Below are 26,924 nucleotides of genomic sequence, written 5' to 3'. Positions count from 1 at the left end.
AAAACAAGTCCCTGAGAGTCAAAATACGGCATATCACACCTGAATTTAGAGACCCTATCAGGAACAGATTGGATACATTGAACGCTAATGACCAAAGACCAGGTGCATTGTGGGATGACATCAAGAACATCACATGTGAAGACAGCAAAAGGCTATTAAAGGGCAGGAAAGAAAAGGCCAAATTTCAGCTGAGACTCTGAAACGTACTCTTGAACACAAAGTTTTGCTACACAAAACTTGCTGTAGCAGGTACATAGACAAGGAGCTGCCAGAAATATAAGACTGGTTCATAAGAGGATGTCAAGTAGATCTTGGCTCCAAGTAGAGAAGACCAGCACGATGTGTACTTGTGTTTCATTGACTATGTAAAGGAATTCATCGGCGTGGGTCATAAAAAGCTGTGAATAACATTGAGAAGAATGGGAATTCCAGAACACTTAACTGTGCTCATGCAGAACCTGTATGTAGACCAAAAGAAAGCCATTCAAACAGGTCAAGGGGATGCTGTGTTTTAAAAGCAGTTAAGTTTTATATCAGGGTTATAGTCTTTTACAATTCTTAATCACTTGTGTGCGATGCAAATAACCCAAGAAGCTGGTCTTCATGAAGATGAACATGACGCCAGGATTGGAGAAAGGTTTATGAACAGCCTGTGACATACAGACTGCTACCTTACTTGCCGAGCCCCAAGACTGGACGCACTTACTGATGAAGATCAATGGCTCCAGCTCCCAGCATGGGTTATGGCTTCTTGTCCAGAAAAGCAAAACTGCTCACAACTGAACCGATAGACATCATGATAAATGGAGAAAATGTTGAGCCTGAAGAATTTTATTTTATTTTGAACTAAAGTCAACTCAATCAGTAGTCAAGAAGTCGGTGTCGTGCTCGCTTCGGCAGCACATACACTAAAATTGGAACAAGACAGAGATTACCATGGCCCTTGCGCAAAGATGACACGCAAATTCATGAAGCGTTCCATATTGAAAGAAAAGAAATCAGTGTATTGTTGGACAATGTGCTGCACAAGATCTATTCAAAATGTTAACGATTAAAAGTAAAGACTAAGGTGCACCTGATCCAATTCATGATATTTTCTACTATTTCATATGTATGTGAAAGGTGGGCAATGAATAAGGATTGAAGAATGTCAACTGATCTATTTGAATTGGTGAAGAATATTGAACATACCATTGACTGCCCGCAACAAACTAAAACCAAACTCACTGCCACCAAGTGCCACCCGTTAGGACAGAATAGAATGCCCTTGCGCCTTTCCAGGACTGTAGCTCTGGGTGAGATTAGAACGCCTCTCCTTTCAATGCACGGACTGCAAAAGAACAAAGGAATCTGTTGTGAAGGACTCACACCCACAAAGTTCCTCAGAAACAAGGACGATGAGACTTCATCTCATGCACTTTGGACATAGAATCAGGAGAGACCAGTCCTGGAAAAAGACATCCTGCTTGGTAAAGAAGAGGTCAGTGAAAAATGGAAGACTCAGCAGGAGATGGATTGACCAGTGGCTGCAACAATAGGCTCAAACATATCAACAATCATGAGGCTGGTGCAGGACCAGTACTGTTTCCTTCTGTTGAATAGGGTTGCTATGCGCCAGAACCAACAACAGTAACGTTTTACTGTGTTCATGTTATCACAGTCGGTTAGGTTCTCTTTGAACAATTTTTATACAGTATTTGGTACCATTGTGAATATGTCAACATCGTTATTATTTCCATTCTGTTTGTTCTGTTTCCACTGTTCAAGCTTCCCTTCCTCTTCTTGCCTTCTCACCTGTGTTTTGGGTAAATATAGTTTGGTCTCAAATGGTTCCTTGTTGAGAGCACATTACTCATGGGTGATAGTATTCATAGTGTAAGCCACTATATTGTTTGGCTGAAGGGTGACCAAAGAGATAGCGTTATTTCCATGTTGAAAGGTGATCTTGAGCTGTTAAGCGGGGAGGTTCCGCTAGTCTTTGTCAGTCCTGTCAGTTTGCCTTTATAAGGCATTTGAAGTTTGTTCTACATTGTTCTTTCATTCTCTTTGGGATCTGCCTCTTTGTTCCTGGTCAGAACAGTCGGTTTTAGTAGCTGGGAACCCTCCAATACCTCTGGTCTCAGGTTTGAGTAAGGTGTAATTCTGAGAATTGTTTTCTTCTTTTTTCTAATTAATCAATTTTATTGAGAGCTCTACAGTATTATAACAATCCATAAATCAGTTGGATCAAGCAGAATTTTACAATTGCTGCCACCTTCAGTTTCAAAACATTTTCTTTCTTCTTGAACTCTTTGATATCAGCTCCCCTTTATCCCCTGTCCCCTCCCCCCCAGGAACCCTTTATAATACATGAATTATATATTTTTATCATATATATTTGTTGTGCCTTACACCAGGCAGTGCATCCTTCACCTGCAATTCTGTTATTCACGCCCCTTGAGTGGGGCTATACAGTCATCATTGCTTCCCCCACTCCCCCACCCCCAAGCCCTCTTCCTGTACCCTTAGGGAATCATTACTCCCATGACGGTGTCTGAGGGATGTTTTCTTCTTTAACTCTTTGATTTCCATCATAATCTATTGCTCCAAATGAGTGGAGGACCAATAGCTGTGTCTTAGGTGACTGCTCATAAGCTCTTAAGGCCTCAGGGGCTATTCAGCAAACTCAAAGGTAAAACAATATTTTTGTGAGCCAGGTTATGCTACTTGATTAGGTTTTCCCCTGAGGCTGTGGTCCTGAGGCCTTTGAACCATGTCCTAAGCGGTTTGGATATGTTTACAAAGCCTTCATTGAGTTTCTTCTCCGTATGGCTATATGTGCCACCCAGACCCACTGCCACGGAATCAGTCCTAACTCAGAGTGCCCCTCTGTAAGGGTTTGAGGCTGTGCATCTTTGTGGGAGCAGACCGCTGCTTCAGTTAGCTCGCATGAACCATTGACCTGATTAAGCTGCACAATGTTTGCCTGACATAGGAACAGCTCATATAAACAACATATACATCCTTATGCCTATAGATAGACCTATACACGGACATCCATTTATTTGTGTGAGCCTTTTTAGATGCACCACATCTACTCACACAACTGAACATATTTTTGGACTGTATTTGCTACTGTTGCAACATTGCATGTTACAGTATTTACCACACTTGCCCCCTTTCCACTACATTTTTAGTGTTTTTATTCTCCTTGGTCATGTGTAAGTGACTTTATTTGGGCTTATCTTTTCCACCACTACAAGGAACACACGTCTACTAGCAGGTAAGTGATTCTCCTTCCTTTCCTGATTTTGGTAACCATTAAATAACTTTGCTTTTTGTGTTTATGTCCTCCTGATTTTTAAAATAGTGGGATCATCCAGATTTGTCACGACTTTCACTCAGCACGACGTATTCTGAGTTCACCCTCATTAAAAGGCATTTCGTAGACTATTATTCTGTATAGTGGTGTAGAATTCGATGATGTTCAAGGGGGCTTCAAAAAGTGTGTGGAAAAATGAAATGAAAAGATAATGGAAAATTTCCACAAGCTTCTTGAAGCCTCTTTGAATGTATCACAGTTAATTTATCCACTCACGCACTGGAAGGCGCTTAATCGGTTTCCATCTTTTCGCAAGGGGAACAATGCAGCGAGGAACACAGGTGTGCACAAGGCTACTTGGTCCCTGCCCTTGTCACTGCAGGGTGCCAGCTTAGCGACAGGATGGCTGGAGCACAAGGCTTCTCTGTGTCTCTGTAATTTCAGTTTCTGTCTTATTAAAATCCAGCCTTTGAGTCTGCTTTTTCAATCGGTGGATTTTATATTAGAGTCCATGGTGTGAAAACACTTAGATCTAGCCTCGCATTCCGTAGTTTCATGTACGAGATGTTTTATGCTCTGCTTTCGGTTGGATAGATGATGATTTTTATTTTTTGCTGGCTTACACGTCACTCCCGTTGGCCTGAAGCGATCTTACTTCAAAGTCCACGTTCCGTCCAGTGCGTGGCCTAAGAACGAAATGGGAGTGGAACTCAGGAACGGAGCGAAAGCTGACCCATGGGTGAAAATGACCAGACAGCCTCTTGGAAATGCAGCTTCCTGGGCCGCCCGTGGGGCTTTCCAGGCCTGGTCTCTGTGAGGTCTGTCTCTGGCGGAGGCGCTGGTTGGGTTTCAGTTGCTAACTTTTCTGTTACTTTTCAGTTCGCAGCTGCGCTGTGGATCACTGGAGGCACGGGGAAGTCACGGCCCAGACCTTCCCAGGTGACAAATGAGACACACACTCCTTTCCCCGTGAGATTCTTCATCGGAACAGCGACTCTTAACAGGTCACCGACGTTACCCTCTGTGGACATGCCCGACAAGAGCCAGAGCCCTTTCATTTCACTGCTCTCAACCCGGGGGGTCTCGCCACCCTTTCACAGGGGTCGCCTGTAGCAATGAAAATCATTTTATGGTTGGGGGGTGGGTCACCACAGCATGAAGAACTGTATGAAAGGGTGGAGTCATTAGGAAGGTTGAGAACCACTGCTTTAAGGAATGCAAAAATGAAATTTTAGTACTCATTTCTCCTTTAGGACTACCATATGTACTCAGAGTAAATATGGTTTAGTTAGCAGAGTTTTTCAGCACTTTTTTTAAATGCAGTTTTTGTGCTAAAATTAGGTGCCTCGGGGTCGATGATACCTTCAGGACCAGGGGTTTGAGGGGCCATACTAGGAGAGTAGAGGGTGAGTGGGTTGGAAAGGGGGAACCAATTACAAGGATCTACATGTGACCTCCTCCCTGGGGGACGGACAACATAAAAGGGGGTTAAGGGAGACGCCGGATAGGGCAAGATATGACAAAATAATAATTTATAAATTATCAAGGGCTCATGAGGGAGGGGGGAGAGGGGAGGGAGGGGAAAAAAGAGGACCTGATGCAAAGGGCTTAAGTGGAGAGCAAATGCTTTGAAAATGATTAGGGCAAAGAATGTACAAATGTGCTTTATACAATTGATGTATGTATGGATTGTGATAAGAGTTGTATGAGCCCCTAATTAAAAAAAATTAGGTGCCTCGCAGGGTATTCAGGTCGACTTATACTCGAATATATAAGGTAATCTCTCTCTCTCACACACACACACACACACACACTCCACTGGATGAGTTTTAATCATCTCTTCTTAGACCCTTTCTCACCTTCTTTTACAAGTATTAAACAAACGCACAAATAAAAGCCAAACGCTGCCATGAAGTTGAATCCAAACTCATGGAAACGCCATAGGCTTTCCAAGGCTGGAAGTGGGAGCAGAAAGCCTCATCCGTCTCCTAAGCAGCAACAGGTGGCTTCAAACTGACAACTTTTTAGTTCGCAGCGTCTTAACCTCCTACACAATCAGGGCTCCTTTGAAGTGCTGAAAGCAGTCTTCACACCTAGCCCTTGAATTCTCATGTCTCCATTAGACTCTGCGAATCTAGTTTTCCTTTATAGGTACTCTATTTTTTGCTATAAAAATATATTTCTTTTGGTAACATTTGAGATAACCCTGGCAGTGTGGTGGTTAAGGCACTTGGTGCTGGGAAGATGGGCAGACTGCTCTCACAGTGCCGACCGGCCGGCCTCGGGAGCCCGCAGGGTTGGCTGTGCAGAGTCAGAATCGTGGGCACCAGTAGCTAGCCCAGCATTATTGCACGCCAACCTGTGATGTGCATGGGGATGGGTGCTCCTGGCCCTGCACTTTGGGCACCGGCGGCTCTTTGCTAGTACTATGGCAACCTCCATTTCTACAAGGAAGCCAGGATAAACTTGGGGGGATATGCCCAGGGCCAGATTCAGTGGGGGAGCTGGAATTTGAACCTAGCTCTATTATATAGTTAATATTGCTCCGCCTTCGAAAAGAACGGGGCTTTTCCTGTAGCAGGAGTAAATCTCAGCGAAAAGAAGGCATGGAGTTCATCTGGCTCTGTCCCTCCCTCCCTCCCTCCCTCGCTCTGGCTCCCAAGTCAGGGAACCACAATCTGGCCAGACAAAACAGCACCAGAAGGGATTGTTTGGTGAAACCCAAATGTGGAGAGAAACTCGAAAGGAGATCCCATGTACACATCTAGTTTCTTCATCTGACCTGCGACTGTAACAGGCCACCAATTTTACTCCTTGTGAAAATGCCCGATAGAAGCCAGGACTCCTTTTGATTTTTTGTTCAAATTAATTCAATAGAACTGAGGGAGCAAGAAAAACCCCCCAAAAACAATTTTAGTACTAATTTCTCTTTTATGTACTCAGGTTTTTTTTTTTAATGCTGATGTTCAACATAACAGAACAAGCAACTATATGTAATTGTAGGGATTGTGGCTGGGAATTTGCATACGAAACATACACCTTTCGCTGCCTCTAGTTGGCATTGTTAACTCGGTTATAAATAGTACGGCTAACACGCTGCAAACAGAAATTGCTTTTTGATGGGCACCTGCTTTGAATGGAAGAAGTGCTCAAACACAGTGTTTAAATTGGAAAGCTTTCATCCGAACTAGCCAAGGGGGAAAGTGGCTTATTCCCTAATCATAGCCTTGCTTAAGAATCCAATCACATGGAAAGACTTATGGAAAAGCATCCTAAAAACAGATATTTATGCTGCTCTTTGGATAAGCAAATGACATACCAATCTATAAACATATTTTGATATTGCTGATGGACATTTTTAAGAAAATCTACCCCTCACTCTGGAGAAATGATCTCATGCTGTGTCTGGGAAGGAGCCAAGAAAGTGAGAAGGCGGAAATAAGAACTTGGGGAGTGAGGCTTGTATTTCTACCACTTTCAAAGATAGAGCTGACACTAGGTCATTTGCTAGAATCATCTATTAAGATTTAACATTTTTAAAGCTATCTGAGGAACTTTAACTATGGAGACAGAACCAAAAGATGCCGCTCACCTTTGGTTATGGGAACAGAGTGCTGTGAAGAAGGCAGAAGGGCAAAAGCCCATGCATTTTACTGTGCAGGATGCCTCGGGCGTGACAAGGAGTGGGTACAAGGGTTAGTGATGGTCTTCATGAACAACAAAGGCACAATTTTTGATGGGGGACAGTGCTTTGATTTCTCTGTTCACTACAAGTGGTGACGCAGCTATGATGACATGTTCATGCTGAACTAGAGGACGGTAGAGGGGAGGGGGCTTGGGCCACATTTTTTTTCTCCCTATACCGCGCTTCTCTTTGCCCGAGTGCCTTGATACTATGGTGACAGCTCAGCAACAGCCTGCACAAATTAAGGTAATGTGTCATGCCAGCTTCTAAACACCAGAAGTGGGTGGACGGGACACTGTGAAAACAGAGAGGTGTTCAATCCTGGTGGTGCTGTCTTTACAGATTTGCTTTCTCCACGACTATCTGCTGTTGACTGTGGGATACAGAAGGATTTCTCCCAAGCTGTCTCCCCCAAATATATGCCAGACAGCTGCTTGGGAATGACTGCACTTGGAGGTCATCAGAGATAGGTCAGGGTTATTCTCCCTGAGAGCTATCAACCATCTACAGCAAGTAGTTACCACTGTTTATCCCACAACAAATAGGGCCCACTCCCTTCTGATGAGGATAGTAGTTGTCTGTTTCCTTGTAGGAGACCCCAGAGAGGTCAAACCTGCCCAAGGATGATCAAGGTTAGGTCGCCATCTTGGATCTAGGGTCCACCCATCTTGTCACATGTATACCCCCAATCCCTCTTCCTATTGTGTGTATGTCCCTAGACCACCCCCTTCTTATTACTGTATTACCTATAGGACAGCCCCTTCCAGTGACGTATGTCCTCACCTGTAATTAGGGGGCTTGCATGTCCCCAGAGAATATAAAAGGGGCCAGGGCTACCATTAAAAGCTCTCTCGCCCTCCACATGGACCATGATGCAGGGCAGAGGTGAGCATGCTACCATGAAACGTGTCTGACTCTCATTTATTTCAATACTTCTATCTCTCATGCTCTCAGTAACTCTACTATGATCTCTACTTATTATCACTGTACAATTGCGCCTACCGGACCCGTAATGATGTATTAGGGGCTGGCTTCCCCTGACAGTTGACTAGCTCTTCAACTCACATTCATACATATACTGTATGTTCAGAAATGAGACAGGAATGTAGGACAGGGATATAGATATGTCTACATGCACACACATGCAGGGACTTCAAAAAGTTCATGGGGAAAATTATCTTTTCTTTTTTAATTAAAAGATCATTTTATTGGGAGCTCTTATAGCTCCTATAATAATCAATTGTATCAAGCATATTTGTACATATGTTGCATCATTATTTTCTAAACATTAACTTTCTCTTGAGCCTTTGGTGTCAGCTCCCTAACCCCCATCCATTATCTTTTAATTCCATTTGTTCATGAACTGTTTTGAAGCCCCCTAACATTTATTATCTTTCTTTGATAGGGTTGTGTCTTTGTAAGTGTGTTGCAAAGACATTTCCAAAATGGCCGTGGTGCAGTGTGGTTCTTCACTGGCCTGCTAACTCCAAGCCCGGCAGTTTGAACTCACCAGTCGTTCCAGGGGAGAAAGAAGAGGCTCTCTGCTCGTGAAGCTCTGCAGCCTTGGGAACACACGGGGCTGTCCTACTCGGTCCTACAGGTCGCTCCGAGTCGGAACCGACTCGATGACAGTGAGTCTGGGACGGACATTCAATTTCTGTTCATGGCAATGAGGAGGAGAAAGCTAATACACTATATACAAATATATACATATACTTATACACGTATCTCATATTTACAAGAGTTGGACGGCACTATGACTTCCATCATTTTAAAAGTCAGTGCACCATAGGGTTCCTTTCACTACATTCACCAGGGTAATTTTATGTCAAGCAGAAAAAGTAAAAATGATCCGAAGGGAAGACCATCATATTTGTAAAGTAAGGGGGAAATAAACTCACTAGATTTTAAGGGCTATTAGTTTAATTTCATTTTACAAACTGACAAAACAAAACAAAAACCCCATCAGTTAAAGCAAACAGTTGTTAGCCAGCCGAACAGATGTGTAGCAAATGCGTAGTGTCAGCCGCAGCTCGGCTGCAGTCATTAGTGTGCTGGCTGGACCAGAGTGTCATTGGGGTGGTGGGGGGAGTCCGAGGAAAAGGACTGAATCCTGAGCAGCGTGTTGATCAGAGCCCAGAAGGGGACAAGAACCCATCCGCTGCCATTGAGCGGATTCCCACCCTGAGTGACCCCGCAGGACAGAGCGGAACTGCTCTCAGTTGCTGAGACTGTAAATCGTCACGGGAACAGAGGGCCGCAGCTTCCTCCTATGGTACAGCTGGTTGGTTTGAGTCTGTGACCTTGCAATTATTGGCCCAACTGCTTAACCCAGAGTTCCACCAGGGAGACTCAAACCCACTGCCATCAAATTGATTCTAGCTCATAATGGACCTCAGGTAGAGTGTGAGAGACTGAAAATCTTCATGGGAGCAAAGAGCCTCATCTTTCTTCTGCAGGAAGGCTGGTGCATTTGAACCGCTGACCTTGAACTTAGTGGCTCAATGCCTAACTTAAAGCACCATCAAGACTTCTGACTAAAGAGACTAGAGGACAAAACAAACAAAAAAACTAACAATCATCCCAAGCCAAACTCTTTTCCATTGAGTTGATTTAGACTCAGGGCAAGCCCATAGGACAGAGCAGAAACGTGCTGTGGGATTTCCACAGCTGTCATGTTTACAGAAGCAAGGTTTCATATCTTTCTCCTTCAGAGCAGTTGGTGGGTTTGAACCAGACATTTTGCTTCACAGCTGAGTGCTTACCCACAGGACAAAAGATTTGTTAAGTGCAATGGGTGGTGTAGAAGGGAGCCCAAAGCAGTCTCATACAAACCTTAAATTTGTCTTAGATTTTATATTAAAATGAATGCAAACCTTACATTCAATTTCACCATAGCTATATTTAATAGGCCATAAAAATTCTTTAAAATCTTTTGCCATTAAATCACTCAACCTTACCTTTATGGAAAAACAGATGTCCCTGGACCGTGTGCTTGCGCATCCTGGGGCTCCCAGTGGGAGACAGACCTGGGAAAGGAGTGTGTGCAGACAGCTCTCTCCATGCTTACATTAAGGCATCTGGGAGGCCAGGACTCCCGTGGAGGAAGCACTCACGCTGGTGGGCTGGAGACACATCCCACTCATATCCTCCTAAGTAAGTCATTCCCCTTGATGGCTCTCATAATGCCAAAAGTAGGGTGTTGCAAGCAGAGGTCAATTGCTGGAAGGCTATCTGCCATCAAAAGCAATCAGACCCTATTGTCTGTCCCACCCTATGTAGGGCCCACTCCCTTCTGATAAGGATCATAGATTGTTTGCATGGAGAAGAGCTCACAGACACCTAAGGTCAAGCCAACTCAGGGAAGACCAAGGTGAGGCTGTCATCTTAACTCTAGAGCCCATCCATTTTGTTACATTTGTGCCTTCCTGTCACATGTAGGACTCTGGTGCCACCCCTTCCTATTGCGTGTGCCCCTCATGTTACGTGCGTGCTTCGTGGACAACCCCTTCCAGTTACCTATATGCCTACTGTGGCTTGCTTGAGCTTGTCTGAGTCTGTGAGTCAATAAAGCCCAGTCTCCTGGTTCCAGTCATCATGGAGAGGGGAGCCCTTGCATGCTGTATCTTGTCTGATGTCTCTTAATTGACCCATTAATCATACAACCACCTTGGGCCCATTTGAATGTGGGTAGGCTGGTCCTCGACACCTCCCCCAGCTTCCAGCACCAGCCCCCTGACAGAAACCCTCCCCAAGGAGACAGAAACACCAGTGTTTCTGTTTGTGCGTGACAAAATGAGATTGAGAGAGGTCCTGTAACTTGATTGTTAATGGCAGAATTTAGATTAGAAGATTACAGAGCCCAAAATTTTAACAAATTATCTACATTCAGCTAAAAATAAGCACAGGGTTCTGTGGTATTCTGGATTTGGTACCCAACTACTGATCCGAAACAAGACTTGTAGGGGCCAGAGAAGACCAGAAAAAACTAGTTAATTCAACAAGTTCATGCCTATTGTTGAGCAAAATGAGCTCAGTTCAGGGTCTGGGCAGTGAATAAACATAGCGCCCTTCCCCAATCAATTCCTATCAAAATCCTCATAGCCTATTTTTATTACCTACAGCTCTTACAACCATCTATATATCAATTGTATCAAGCACATTTGTACATAGGTTGCCATCATAATTTTCTAAACATTTTTTTCTGCTTCAGCCCTTGGTATTAGCTCCTTTTTTCCCTCTCCTCCCACCACCCATCATATCCAGAACCATGGATAAATTATAAATTTTTATTTGTATATCTTACACCAACTGCTGTCTGTCTCTCTTCACTCGTGTTTGTTGTTCTTCCCCTGTGTGTGTGTGGATTGTACATAGGTCATTGCTATCAGTGCCCCCTTTCTCCCCCACCTTCCTCTTCCCCTCCTGGTATCATTACTCTCATTGTTGACCATGAGGGGTTTATCTGTCCTGAATTCCCTGTGTTTCAGCTTTTATCTGTACCTGTGTGCATGCTCTGGTCTAGCCAGAACTGGGTGTCATGATAGTGGGGTAGGGGAGAGCATTAAAGAACCAGAGGAAAGTTGTATGTTACATCAGTGCTATACAGCACACTGACTGGCTCGTTTCTTCCTGTAACCCTTCTGTAAGGGAATGTCCAATTGTTTATAGATGGACTTTGGGTTTCCACTCCACACTCCCCCTCATTCACATTGATATGATTTTTTTGTTCTGGGTCTTTGATGCCTGATACCTGATCCCATTGACACCTCATAATCACACAGGCTGGTGTGCTTCGTCCATGTGGGCTTTGTTGCTTCTCAGCTAGATGGCTGCTTATTTATCTTCAAGCCTTTAAGACCCCAGATGCTATATCTTTTGATAGCCAGACACGATCAGCTTTCTTCACAATATTTGCTTATGCACCAATTTTGTCTTTAGTGATCATGTCAGGGAAGGTGAGCATCACAAAGTGCTTGGGTTATTAGAACAAAGTGTTCTTGTTTGAGGGAGTACTTGTCTGCTATCTTAATACTTACTATGTATTACCTAATACTTACCTAATCTATGTAATAAATATATGTACATAGATCTATTTCCCTGTCATTATATATAAATATATTTACTTATGTACATGCCTGTATTTAGACCTCTATAAATGTCCTTTGCTTCCTAGTTATTTTTTCTATTTCCTTTTACTTTCCTCTTGTTCCACTATCATGTTCGGCCTTCATTCAGGTTTCAGGAATTCTTCTGAGCTACATTGGCCTGATCAAGCCCTACCAGGCATCCTATGCCCTCATTGCCATCAATTTTAGATCACTTGTTGTTCCCTTGTCCCTGATTGGTTGACACCCCCCTTCCTTTCCCCTGCTTCCCCCTCTCCCATGTCCCCCAGAATCGCCAGTTCCATTGTTTTCTGCTCTGGATTGTTTATTGACATTTTATCTTTTAATAGCCAGGTACTATCAGCTTCCTACACCACATTTGCATATGCACCCATTTTATCTTCAGTGATCATGTTGGGAGGGTGAGCATCAGTGTTCTTGTGTTAAGGGAATACTTGAGTTGAGGTCCAATGTCCATCTGCTACCTTAATTCTTAACATATTGATATGAGTACATAGTTATAGTCCCCTCTCATTATATATATATATATAAGCCTGTATTTAGGCCTCTATAAATGTCCTTTGCCTCCTGGTTCTTTCCTCTATTTCCTTTTTACTTTTCTCCTCTTCCATCATGTTTGGTCTTCATTCAGGTTTAGTAATTCCTTGCTGTTACATTGCCCTTGATTGAATCCCAGTAGGCATCCTATGGCCTTCCTTCCATTGATTTTAGTTCATTTGTTGTTCCCTTGTCCCTGGAATACCTCTATTTTTATAAATTAACATATTTACATAACTATGTTTCTACCTCTATCAATGGTTTTCCAGGTCTGTCTGGTGGTGGTGGTGATTGAAGAAATTGACAAGTAGATTTGACAATTTGGGTGGAAATGAAAAGGACTTGGAGTAGGTGAAACAATTTTGAAAATGACAGATAAACATAGGGAATCTGAGTAAGCTTTCCATACACGGTCTTTTGTGGTGAGGATCCCAGCGGTGTAGTGGCTAAGAGGTTGGGCTGTGAAGCAATAGGTTGGCAGTGAGAACCCATTAGCCCTTTGGCAGGAGAGAGACAGGGCAGTCTGCTCCCAAAAGATTACACCCTTGGAGGCCCTTTGGGGGCAGTCCTATTCTACAGTTGCCATGAGTTAATACTGATTAAATGGCAACAGGTTTGGGTTTTTGTGTGTGATAATTCTGGTCTATTTTTATAAGATGTTAACATTGATGCTCCTGGGTAAAGGGTACATGAGATCTCTTACAATTGCCTGTGAATCAACAATTTTCTCAAGAAAACTTTTAAGTTAAAAAAAAATTAAGTTGGAGGATTTACATTTCTTAATTTCAAAATTGTAATCTACAGTTATAGTAATTAAGACTGTTATATTAGCATAAGGGTAGACATATAAATTTAATGGAACAGAATTAAAAGTCAAGCAATCAGTCTTTATGTTTATGGGTAATTGGTTTTCCACAAAGTTGACAAAACACACACACACACACACACAGTTGACAAGACAATTCAAAAAGGGAAAGAATAGTCTTTTCAATAAATGGTTCTGGAAAACTTGATATTTATAGGTAAAAATGATGAATTCTGTCCCTGGGTTTTCATTGTAGCGATTTCGCTGCCTCCAGAAGTTTCGGTTGCTCCGACTGGGTGGCGCACCATTGGCATCTAGTAGGGAAAGGCTAGGTATGCATCTTACACTGCACAAGGCAGATTTCCACAACAAAGGATGATTTAAGTTAACACGTCAATACAGTCTTATGGGTTACAGCTCAACATAAAGTTACCCCAAACGATCACATCAGGCAACATCATGGTAAACAGAAAAAAGTGTGAAGTTGCCAGGGATTTCATTTTAGTTGGATCCACAACCAACATCTGTGGAAGCAGCCAAGAAATCAGACAAAATATTACATTAGGCAAATCTGCTGCAAAAGACATCTTTAAACTGTTAAAGACTAAAGAGGTGACTTTGAAGACTAAAGTCCACCTAAGCCAAGCCATAGTATTTCCCGTCACCTCATAAGTCAGAGTCAACTCTACCACAGGGAGTTTGACTTTCTGAGTCACATAGATGTGAAAGTGGAACAATGACTATGGAAGGCCAGGGAAAATCTGAATTATGCCATTGAATTATGATGCTGGCGAAGAATACTGGATATGCTGGGAGCTTTCAAAAGAACAAACAAAATATTTCCTGGAAGAAGTACAGCCAGAAGGCTCTGCTAATGTAACTGGGACATGTTATCAAGAAGGGCCAGTCCCTAGAAAGGACACTATGCTCGGAAAAGTAAGTCAGTGTGGAAGATGATCTCAACAAGATGGTTTAACACCATGGCTACAACAATGGGATCAAGCGTACCGACAGTTGTGAGGATGGAAAAGGTTGAAGCCATGCTTCCTTCCGTTACAGGGTCTATGAGTTGGAACCGTGCAATAAATAGCATCTAACAGCTACAGCAGCGGCTCTCAACCTGTGGGTCGCCACCGCTTTGGGGGGTCAAACGACCCTTTCACAGGGGTCACCTGACTCATAACAGGTAAAATTACAATGATGAAGTAGCAATGGAATTAATTTTATGGTTGTGGGGTTCACCACCACATGAGGAATGGTATGAAAGGGCCATGGCATGAGGAAGGTTGAGAACACTGATCTACAGCAACATGTAAATAGTATTGAGGATGAACAGCCCTCACTTAGAGCTCTACCTCACACCACTTGCAAAAATTAACTGAAAAGTGACTATATGAGGAGGTACCCTCGAGAACCGGAATTAGGCTGGGTGAAGGGGAGCTTTCATATGGAGGATGCATTTTTTCCACCAGGTGAGCATCCAGCAACTCGCTCTGAGTTAGTGCGCCCAGTGGCATCGCCTGGGAAGGTTCTCTCTGATCACAGTAAATTCTTTCATAAAAGCAGTTTATTCAACACTCGTTTGCTTGTGATGGCTGATTTATGAGAACAGGATGTGACTGTGAAATTTTGTTTCCTGCTTGGGAAAAATGCCACAGAGACTGTTGTGATGTTGAACACAGCTTACAAGGACAGCACTATGGGAAAAGTCCACATGCATGGGCGGTTTTCTCATTTCAAAAAAGGTGAAATGTCGATTGATGACAAACCTCATTCAGGACACCCGTCAACTTCCCCAAAAGACGAAAATGTTGACTCAAGTGCATTTGGAGTTGGTAATACCAAGTCAGACTGTTCATCAAACTTTCTATCGAGAGCTTCTGAGAAGACTGCTTATTGCATAAGTGACAAAAAAGGGCTGATTTGTGGCAGACAGGGGACTGTTTTTGCCATCACGACAATGCACTGGCTCACGCAGCCACCTCAGTGTGTCAGGTTTTGCAAAAACAGCATGCCTCTCTTGCCCCCCGCACTTTACCTCGCTCTGTGGGATTTCTTTTGGTTTCCACAAATGAAGGGGAGCATGAATGGGCAGCGATTTGAAGATGTAGAAGTGGAGAAAAAAATGAGGGAGGAAAAAAAATGAGGGAGGTGCTTTCAACCATCGAAACAGATGAGTTTGAAAAATGTTTCCAAGAATGGAATCACAGATTTGACAAATGTATGAAGTACAGTGGAGAGTCCTTTGAAGGTTATAAGGTCGTTTTGTAAAATGAAATTTAAATATATAGCTTTGACAAGAAGATCACTTAAAATTTTTTTTGAGGGGGACGAGGGTGCCCCCACATAGGCCCAAGTGTAAGAGCTAATTACAAAAACTTTTGGGATAAAATGCTGGCGAAAACCATTGTGGCCTTGGAATAGGTAAAGAGTGTTTCAGATATAACTTTTAACGCATAACCAATAGAAGAAAGAGCTGATAAATTAGACTTCTTAAAAATGAAAGAAATTTGCATTTATGTGAAGACAAGTCATAGATTGAATATACACAGAGATACATACCCAGAAAAAATACAGATTTCTCATTATCTAATAATAAGATGGCCCCAATTAATAGGAAAGATTTTAATAGACAGCTCACCAAAGATATACAAATGACTAAAATGTACATGAGAAGATGCTTAGCATCATTGGTCATTAGGGAAATGCAAATGAAAGTCAAAATGAGCTACCACCTCACTGCCAGTAGAATAGATACAATAAAAAAGTTAATGTCAAATAGAGAATATTAATGAATTGAGGATAATGAGACTTTGTTTAACCTTCTGTGGACCTGCTGTCAGGAAGAACCAGTCTATGGAGAAGGACAGCATGCTTGGAAGAGAAGAGGTTCGTGAAAAGGGGCAACTGACCCAAAGTGAGAATGATGCAGGACAGGGAGTCTTTCCTTCCACTGTATACAGGGCCCCCAGAGCAGAAGCCCACTCACCGGTATCTAATAACTCACACAGATTGGATTATCTACCCCAAAATAGATGTTACAGATCCTAGTCCCTCAACCTGTGGTGATAGTCCCATTTGTTATTCCAGTGAGGCAGTACTAGTGTCGGTGCTCCAAATCAATCTCCTTTGAGATATAAATGAGGAGATTAAATAAGCAAGAAAGCAAGCACAAGTGGACGGGACAATATACCCCATAGGGACCTAGGAACAGAAGCTGCGGAGCGAGGAGGACATCCCCCAGAGCAGACAGCCAGAGAACAAGCTCACCTTAGAGTTGGTTTTCTGAATTTGCATCTAGAACCTTCTGAACTGTGAGAAAACACATTTTTGCCCATCAGAGGTACCCCCTGTGAGATTTCTGTGCCCACAGAACTAGATAACCAGGACAGAAGGGGTTGGTGAGGATGTGAAGATATGTATTTCTCATACGTAGCTGGTGACAACAGAAAATGAGAAAGCTGCTTCAGAAAAAGATTGTAATATCTTAAACATTCAATATGAATTCCTATGGTTATTGTGTACAGCTGAATGGATTCTGACCCATAGGGGCACTGTGGGGTCGGCTGAACTGTCCTGTGTGGTTTCTTAGGCTGTAATCTTTACAGAAACCAACCACCACATCCATCTGCTCCCGGGCAACTGCTGGGCTTGGTTAGCAGCCGAGTGCCACCAGGGCATCTTTAAATTTACCTGACTACCTGGCAATTTTACCCCAGACATCTATACAAGCAAAGTGAAACACACTGCACTCCCATAACAAAGACTTGAACGTGAGTGTTCAGAGCAGCAATCTGATAAACAAACAGTAGAATGATCTAAATATTCATCACTAGTGAATGGATAAAATATAGAATGCCATTTGACAATTAAAAGGAATGAAATAGGAAGGGAGGGAGGGAAAAAAGAGGAGCTGGTACCAAGGGCTCAATAGAAAGTAAACGTTTAGTAAATAATGCTGACAACATATGTAAAAATATGCTTGATACAATTGATGTATAGATTGTTATAGGAGCTGTAAGAGCCCCCAATAACATGATGTTTTAATAAAAAATAAAATAAACTTGGATTACATGTTATGAAGAAATTACAGATAATGGATTTTGTTACATGTTGTTCTTTAAGCCTTTATAAATATGTTCCTTTTTAGCATGGGATAATTTACAGATGATGAAGTACTTATTGTAATTATAACAATGTTCAGTTAATATATTTTTATCTTCTAATGTAAAAAAAAAGCATGAAATAACGATGCCTGGGGCTACGTGGGTAAACCTGAAAAATACATGGTGAGAAGTGAGACACAGGACTACGCACTGTATAATCCCACTTATAGACAATGTCCACAACAGCCACCTCTGTAAAGACAGAGTCCCACAGTTGCGCAGAGCTAGGGGCTGACTGCACAGGCAATATAGATATATACTAAACAATTTATTAGGGGCTCATAAAACTCATCACAATCCATACATATACATACATCAATTGTATAAAGCACATCTGTACCTTCTTTGCCCTCATCATTTTCAAAGCATTTGCTCTCCACTTAAGCCCTTCGCATCAGGTCCTCTCCCCCCCCCCTCCGTTTCCCGCCCCCCTACAGGCAATCTTTTGTCCTGACCATGTCAGTGCTGGCTGCCCAATCCTGTAAATTTACTAAAAATCATTGACGTGTGCCCTTAAAAACGAATAAGCTTGATGATCAACATGTACTCAAACGCAAAGCTGGTAAGGGGGTCAGAGGAACGCTATTTCTGGAAACGGACCAACCAGACAGAAATCACGAGCCTTTCGAAACGTTGAAAGACATGCAACCGGAAAATGTCCAACAGGAACCTCACTTGTTGTGTGAACTTTCTGTGAACACAATAAAACAGTGTTTAAAAAAGAATAATTTTAGGGCATGTAAGGTATCCTTCAATAAAGTGTTTTTGAAAGAATGCAATTAAAATAACTTTAATCTTGAAGCAAAACAAACAAAAGTGAAGGTAGGAAGGAAAGAAAAGCCTGATTGTCAAACTACCTAAACAGCCAGTAATGTGGAAACCAGGACAAGTGAGCTGCTGGCGAGCGATTTCGACTCGACTCGAGGTGCCTCGTGTGTGTTAAGTTAAAACGCACTCCACAGGGTTTGCAGCAGCTGATATGAAAAAGTAGACTGCCAGGTCTTTCCTCCGAGGCACCTGTGGGTGAACTCTCAACACCAGCCTTTCAATTACTAGCCCAGTGTCCCAGGCCTCTTAGCAATGAGACAAACAAAAAAGCCTCCAAACAGCCAACCAAACTCACAGCCACTGAAGTCAATGCTGACTCACAGGAGCTCTCAGGACAAGGTAGAACTGCCGCTGTGGGTTTTTGAGACTGTGACTATTTACAGGAGTGGAAAGCCCCGTTTCTCCCGTGGAACAGCTGGTGGTTTCAAACCACTGACGTGCCCCTGTGGCTAGGAGGCCGACGTGTAACCGCCGCACCACCAGGGCTCCTCTCTTAGCAGTCAGGAAGTCACAAGAGTTTGATCATTGTCTTCCCTAGTGAGCTTAAACGACTGTGCAAGAGGGGAAATGACAGCGAGGGCATGCCATTAAAATGCCGAGACCGCGACAGTCATGCAAACAATAAAGTCGCAGCGATGACATTAGGCCTGAAGACTGCAAATGCAGCTAAGTTCCTTCAGAAGGGTGATTTTTTAAAGCTACTTTGAAGGCTTAAAAAAAAAGGAGAGAGAAAAGACCGAATATGACAGCATGAATGATCTGAGTCAGATATTGTTTTGTTTCCCTTTGAATAACTGCTAACAGCTCCCATCTCCCCAGTCTTGGAAGCCACCCAGAGGACTTCTCATCTTATGAAGAACGGGTCCTGAAGTCTTGGCTGAAAGCAGCAGCCGTGCCAATGGGCAGCGAGGAGGGAGACACCATCATGGTGAGAGCTGACAGTCAAGCAAGAGGAAGCCACTTGGACTCGTGGTTTCATCTTAAGCAGTGTCTTCTTTCGGGAAGGAGGCTGTGACAAATAGGGTGATTAATAGTCATGTTGTTGAATCTGAAGTGAACCTGTTCTGCGCAGAGTTTTCAACAGACAGCATCGGACAGTTTGCAGAGAGACTAGTTACCCACGTCAACAGCTGCTCATATAGCTGGTCGGACAGTTGGCTTACACAGTACTCATCGTGCACTCACTCACACCAGGGAAAACCACCAAGAGCAGCAATGCAGATGCCTCGTCCAGCATGTGAGCTGTATGAATTTTCCCGTTAGTCATGCTCCGACGGCGCAGCATTAGGGACAGTGTTTATAATGTGCTAGGTGAAAACTGCAGGCCCCCAAGGTGAACTTGACCCTCGTGTTGCAACCTTGCAGGAATGTTAATTAGGGAAGATGAGGGCGGAGGGAATATAAATGAAGTGGCATTGGTGATTATGCGAGGCTGAGATGGTGAGGGATTCTGGTTTTATCTCCCCACGCACGGCGGGCACTCAGGTTGTTCAGTGAGAGCATCACAGGTCAGCAGATCACCTGGGTGCTGTTTTTCTAAGATGGACTCAACATTTCCAAGAGGAAAGGCGGAGAAACTCTCTCTGTACATAGAAGCAACTTTCCTTCACCAACAGGCGTCTAAATCACAGCACTTGAGGGCTCTGAGGTCTGGGGGAGCAGAGGAGAGGATCCCAATATCAGTTTGGGCTACCCAAAGGCTACTAATCACAAGGTTAGCAGTTTGAATCCACAGGCTTCTCTGAGGCAGAAAGATGAGGCTTTCTGCTCTTGCAAAGATTTACAGGGGCAGCTCCACTCTGTCCTACAGGCTTGCTTTGAGTGGAAACCCACCAGATCCCAGGCAGTAAGCAACAGTAACATTCTCCTTCAAGAATCTTGCTAAGTCACCTTTAGAAGATGGAACCCATTCTGAAAGAAAAAAGACAGCTAATTTGAAAAAGAATTAAGACGGAAGTTTTGAAGAAATAAAAAGATGATTTTCTTGTTAGTTTCCTATTGTTTTCAAAAAGATTGTGCAAATAACTAGTAGGAATAAAACACTATTGGCCGTAATGGACCACTGGAAAAAGAGCGTCAGGGAAATGCGGGAGCTCCTCTGCGACATGGATTGACGCAGTGGCTGCGATAAGAGCCTCAAATATCCTGACGTTTGTGGAAGGTGCAGAACTAGGCATGCTTTGCTGTTACACATATGATGGCTTACTCAGAGGCAACTCAAGGTCAACTTGCAAGGGTAACGGAAACTTCATCATAATAGGATGCGCTCCATTTCAAAATTTTCATCACCTGATTCAAATGATCATTGTGATCCAGCAGCTCTTCAGTCACGCCGTGTGCACTCCGAGACGCAGTGTGGTCCCATCTGTCCCTGAACTCTGGTGCTCTGGGGAGCGGTGGCGAAGACTTCTTTAAGATAGTCACCCAGTCCCAAAGGTAGACGCCGACATTAAGACGAATATGCTTGATATCGTCGATGTAAGGATTGTGTCAAGGGCTGGAAGAGCCCCCAATAAAATGAGGTTTTAAAAGCAAGAGAAAAGGGATTGTTGTGGGTTATTCAGATGATTCTGTGCCCATGGAGCTCCATGTGCGGTACATGCTGGTCTACACAAATGTCTGGGTGTCTTTTTTTGGGGGGGGGGCGGAGGGAGCCTTTCTTTTGCAATAGTCTGTCCTTTACCTTCAATTGGCTGGTGTCCTCCACATCCTGGGCCACGGGAATAACACCGTCAGAGACAAGGCGAAGCCTCAAACACTGGCGCAGGGACTAAGCAAACAATGTCGCTGGTCATTTACTTCGTGGTGTGAAGAAACAGTCACAGTATCTGAACAAGGAAACATGCGTGGGGTGGGTCCCACCGTCAAGCAACACACAAAAGGAGGATTTCACGACAGCCACAATCCTTATATTTTTCCCCAATTAATTAAGCACGAGTGGTCAACAGCTCTAAGTGACATTGTTTGTATGCCAGAAAGAGTTTTTTTTGAGATCTTGAAAGTAGCAGCTTGAGTGGGGCAGGGAATGACTTTGTGGGGAAATAGACACGGATTGGGGAAGGCGTTTCTGGAGGGGTGGGAGTGGGGAAGGGCCTATCCGAGGAGGCGGGGAGGAGCGGTCAGCAGAGCAGGGATGAAGGAGGAGGCGGGGCGGGGACCAGCCGAGGTCAGCACCTGGAAAGGTACCGCGCAGGGATACGACGATGGATGGACGGAAGGATGCGCACACGTGGCACTCAGACCACTGTCCCCTGTGGAACAAGTGACCCGAGTGTCTGCTGTTGGTCTATGCGGCAGGCGAGGGGAGCCGGTGCCCAGTGGCAAGGGTTAGGGCGTTAGCGACCTTTGTGGGTAAAGCTGCGAAGAACAGTGGAGGCGGACGGAGAAAGCAGATCTGCGTTCCAGGGCGAACAGAGCACGTTCCGAGCCGCCCGAGGGGACACGGGAGCTAGAGGTGACAGCAGGCCTGTGAATGCGGGCGTGAGGCAGGTGGCCATGCTTCCGCAGCTGCCGCGATGGGAGAGGCACCTGTGCACACACATGCACACACGACGGCTCGGAGCCCCGGCTCGCCTGTCGCGCTCGCCGGTGGGGATGCTGTTCCCCGGAGTGCAGCCTGCGTTATTCCGGTCGGTGCCAGAAACGGCGAGGCCGAGACCGAAATGAAGAGCACTTAATGTGAGCTAAAGCAAGAGAGACCCGTGAGGAGGGGCATGGACGGGCTCTCCGTACTGCATAGGTCAGTACGGCCTCCTCGAGGGCTCTGACCCATAGCCACCCCACACAGGGTTTCAGAGGCTGCACATCTTTACAGGAGCAGCCGGCCTCGAGGAAGGGTGGGGTTGAACCGCTGACCTTGTGGTTAGCACCCCGACACCTAGCCCACAGTGCCACCAGGGCACCTCCTAGCCAACCTCGAGCTCTATCTAAAAGACGGTCTGGCCAAGATGCCCAGGACTTGAGAGTACTGGCATGACCCGAGGAGACGGGGAAGGCAGCCATGGCCGTGGCAGAAAGTTGTTACCCCACAGTGAGGGCAAGCTACTGCTCCAGCAACCCAGAAGCATATGGGATAAGGAGGCAGCTGGGGAGACTGTGACAAAAGGGGTGCAGCAAAGGTCCTCCAGAGAGCTGAAAGGTGGGTGGCGGGGAGAGCAGCGTGATGTCATAAAGGAGGCCTGGGAATTGTGGTCAGCTGTAAGGGCTGGCCAGGGGCACCACTCTGCGCTGGCCGGCCTGCTCTGGGCTTCACTTCCCCTGCACCCGCTCTAGCAGGACATTGCTCTTCCTCCCAGCGCCTGCCCGGCCGCTGTGACTCATGCTGACTGCATGGATGTCAGAGGAGAGCTGTGCTTCACTGGGGCCTCCTTTTAAAAAATACCGCATTCCTGTGAATTGGGATGAAAGGTCGCAGAGCAGTTGTTTTCCATGAAAAAAGTCACCCACGTGTTCCTTTGTGTCCCTGACTGCAAGGCCCTCATTGCGTCCAGGGGGTTTCAATGGCAGATTTGGGGGGCGTAGATTTCCAGGCTTTCTATTCGGTGATGCTTCCTGGGTGACCTCAAACCGTCAACCTTTCGGTCAGCAGCTGAGCGGTCACTCCTGCACAGCCCAGGGCCATTGTCTTCCTTATTTCAGGCAGTCGGCGGGCCAATTCTTAGGAAGTGCAGCAAAGCTGGAAGAGGCTTTCTGCGTTTTCATACGTGATCCAATGTAACTCCGTCCGTCTTACAGGCGAGGACACGGCTGTCTAGGCCGGGCCACGCTGCGGAGAAACCAGCTGTTGCAGGGAATTGGAAAAGCCTGGCACCCTGGCCCGGCGCCTCCAAGGAAGAAGCCAAGCTTGAGCCCGCCCCAACGCACACCGAGCTTCCTGCCCAAAGACAAAGCGTTATTCTTCCTTTGCGGAAGTTAATCATTACAACCCAGTCTGATCTAAAGCATCTTAGCTATAGTTACTAATTAAGCCGACCTCGGTGAGAAAGGCACGCCACTTCAAACAGGAGCATGGAGCCTTCTCTTCAGCTCTATCTCACACCTTCCAATTGTCCGAGCACAAACCACAGTTACAGTATTTCAAAGCACACTTAAAGATACTTCGCAACACCATACACTTTAACCTGTGTCATTTTCCATTTTCTTTTCCTTGCACGCCACATGCTGGGCCCTAATGAAACGTTTTTGTAGCCGTTGCAGGGAGGGCTTTCACCAAAATAACTCTACTTAGTGTTTGAGTGAATGAGGTAATAAAATCTGTGTGCTGGCTTCGCTGTCTCCCGATCCGGCTGTAATTACACCGCAGAAGGAAGAGAGGTAGCTGAGTCTCAATCTGGACCATTTGCGTAAACTCAGCCTTCTTGTCAACGGCACTCTCATATTGCATGCATGCAAACCACAAAAATCATCTCCTATGAACCACCCAGAGACAGTGTCCGATTGCAGGGCTGTGGGGTGGCCGGTATTCCTTCTGTGATTGGGTGTCTGTGGTTCCAGCCTCCAACTCCACATTCTGAGGTTACAAGAAAAATCTCACCAATGAATTCCCCCAGGTCAACAGTTTAGATGACTGAACGTGTACAAATTAAAGGTATTCTCTAAAGCAAAGCTTTACCAAATGAGTACATTTCATCGGAAAAATGCAACTTATTTTGGTTAAAAAAATAACAGGGGCTTTGAAATGGTGTTTGCAAAGCATTTGGTCTTCAAGAAAGAAAAGCAGGCAAGTCCTACTATACCCAAGGTAGCCTTTGATAACACTTTAATCTCCTACTTTAAACATTTGGCAGTTCCCCCTCCCCACCAATGTCTCAAGAACAGAAATCTTACAAAAACCACCCGGCACAAACGTTGGCCACGTTGGGCCTATAACTAGCATAGTCATAATCCATCCTAAGAAGACACAGCATGGTTTTTCATTGAACTGTCCCCTCCGTGGTGTTGCTCTGGAAGTGACAGTCGTCTGCTCCGGACACCTGCAGCTTCCAGCTCGCTCCGTCCTCTCCAGAAGGAAACCACAGGCCACCGCCCTGGCGCCATCCTCGCTCGGTCCAATCAATAAGGACTGATTTCCTGTCCATTTGCTGAGGTCACGGGAGCAAATCTCATGAATTATTTCTGGGACTGCGGCCTCAAGTGTGCTTCTGGCATGACAAGTGAAACTGCTTGACCTTTTTTTTCTTCTGATGCCGTTCCGTGCAGTTCCTCAAAGAGGACAGCATTCATTTAGGAAGCGAGCGGGGCGAGCACAGACGGTTCCGATCATGAACACATTTAGCTGTTCCATCACCAAAGTTCTCCCCATCACCTCATTCTCTTGGCGCTTATTTTTTGTCCCCCAGCAAACGAACAATAGTGTCTGTTTAATCTGGTGTCAGGAAAATCTGGTCACGGCAAACACAATGTTTTCCAAAGCAGATCTGGCCTCTGAGGGAGGGAAGCTCTCCAGGGCCTCCAGTGCTTTGTTTCCATGGTAACGACACAGGTCAATAGCTGAAGTCACACCTTTGCCAGCTTTGATTGTTTCTCGCAACTGTTAAGAAACAAACGCACAATAAAAGTCAGTTTTTAAGGTGTTCAGTAAGGGGCACAATTCAATTGGGTGGGGCAGTGGGCAAACAAAGACAGAAACCCTATAGCCGCAGCTGCCGCTGTGGGACTTTGAGCTACAGAGGGCCCCGTCCCAATAGCCGTTCAGTCCCCAAGGCTGCTGGAAGGCTCCCCTCCCAGTGCACAATAGGCTCCCCCCCACCAGCCTAAGCACACCTCTCCCCTCCCCCCCTGGACAGCCAGAAGTGTGCCAAGCGGAGAGGCGGCTGTGATGACGGGCAGGGCATTTGAATTCAGCTGCCTGGTTTGGTTTGTTTGCTTGTCTGGGCAGGGGAGGTTGAGGAGGAAGCCTTCGCTAATCATTTACAGCCAACACAAAACCAAAACACTCTATGTTGACACAAAAGTCCATAGGAACATTTAAAAACCATATATTAGCTCAAAGCCCGCCTCATTTGACGAAGAGAATTTTCGAGTTGATAAGTTACAATGACTTGGTCTGCTTCCCCTCTGCCGATTGTGGCTGCTCCTTCTTGGTAAAGGGCTCAGGTCCCCCTGGAAACCGGGAGTCCGTCTACTCTCCCTGGCGGGCGGCAGGTCTGGCGAGTGCCATACACCCACCACAGTAGTTTCCTGGCCCCTAGTGGTACCGTGTGGTACCACGTGACAGGTTACCTTCACTGGTGGTGGTTTAGTGGTTACATGTTGGGCTGCTAACTGCTAAGTCAGCAGTGTGAAAGCACCGGCCATTCTGAGGGAAAAGATGGGGCTTCCTCCTCCTGTACAGAGTTACAGTTCTGAACTTCACAGGGGAGACTCTGCTCTGTCCTACGGGCTGCTTGGAGTGAGTGTTGACTTAATGGAGGTTAGTTAAGGTGTGCTTTCTTTTAGATTGACGTTTCTCTGTGTTTTATTTTTGGTGCCATGGTATGAATTTCTTTATATATATGAAACCCAGGGTAGGATTTCTCCATAGAGATAGTAACTAGGTTAATAGTTTCTCAGGGTTGTGGCAGGGGAAGTTGGGGGATAATGGGGAGCTAATGATAATAGCTATAAGAATGAAGAAACTAGTCTAAACTTGACTGTGGTGATGATGACACAACTCTAATATATTTAAATCATTGAATTGTATAATTCACAAATTACGAGGGAGGGGAAAAAAAGAGGACCTGATGCAGAGGGCTTAAGTGGAAAGCAAATGCTTTGAGAGTGATTAGGGCAAAGAATGTATGGATGTGTTTTATGCAATTGATGTATGTATATGTGTGGATTGTGATAAGAGTTGTATGAACCCCTAATAAAATGTAAAAAAAGAAAAAAAAAGTAATAGATACCGCATACCATGTTGCCATAAAAAAAATTCACAAATTACATTAAATAAAACTTAAAAGAAAAGTCTTCCCAGTTCTGCGTTTTCTACCACTCTGCTAGGGAGATCTTTATAAAAAAGATGCAAATGTGATCTTGCTTTCAAATTTGCACTGTCTTCCAAGACCCTGAAGGAAAATGTCCAAGCGCCTTCCTGAGGCTCAGAAGTCCTTTCCCAATGTAGTTTTTGTCCCTCTTGTCTCCTTTCCCTCACTGATCATGTTGCTCTGAGGACTAAGGTGTACCTGACCCAAGCCATGGTCTTTTTAATCGCCTTCTATGCAAGTGAAAGTTGAGCAATAAAGAAAGGCTGTAGAAGACCTACCCCTCTGGGTTCTAGTGCTGGCAAAGCAGAGGGACTGTATCACGCAGCAGCATGCTTGGTAAAGCAGAAGGTTCTTGAAAAAGAGGAAGCCCGCGCTGAGGTGGATGGACACCGTGGCGGCAACAATCAAAGAGCAAAGGATTGTGAGGGTGGCGCAGGACTGAGCAATGTTTATCCTCGTGTGTACAGGGGTGCTATGAGTGGGAAATCAACTGGGCAGCGCACAACAAC

At 44.8% G+C, this 26,924-nt stretch overlaps 1 protein-coding gene and 1 non-coding gene across 2 annotated transcripts in view; one reads left to right on the top strand and one right to left on the bottom strand.

The window, feature by feature from the left end:
* Positions 1 to 884: 884 nt before the first annotated feature.
* Positions 885 to 988, top strand: LOC142453938 (U6 spliceosomal RNA). Its single transcript, XR_012785492.1, has one exon. It is a non-coding gene; the product is annotated as a U6 spliceosomal RNA (small nuclear RNA).
* Positions 989 to 22,534: 21,546 nt separating this feature from the next.
* Positions 22,535 to 26,924, bottom strand: part of PDSS2 (decaprenyl diphosphate synthase subunit 2) — a 284,108-nt gene continuing 279,718 nt past the window's right edge. Inside the window, exon 8 of the mRNA XM_075554703.1 lies at positions 22,535 to 24,980. Coding sequence (XP_075410818.1) covers positions 24,822 to 24,980 — 159 coding nt within the window. The 3' untranslated portion in view covers positions 22,535 to 24,821. The remainder of the gene's footprint in view (positions 24,981 to 26,924) is intronic.

The sequence above is a fragment of the Tenrec ecaudatus genome, chromosome 7 (assembly GCF_050624435.1).
Source record: "Tenrec ecaudatus isolate mTenEca1 chromosome 7, mTenEca1.hap1, whole genome shotgun sequence".
Classification (NCBI taxonomy): domain Eukaryota; kingdom Metazoa; phylum Chordata; class Mammalia; order Afrosoricida; family Tenrecidae; genus Tenrec; species Tenrec ecaudatus.
The sequence above is the reverse complement of the archived record's forward strand: the minus strand, read 5'-3'. Positions and strand labels throughout refer to the sequence as shown.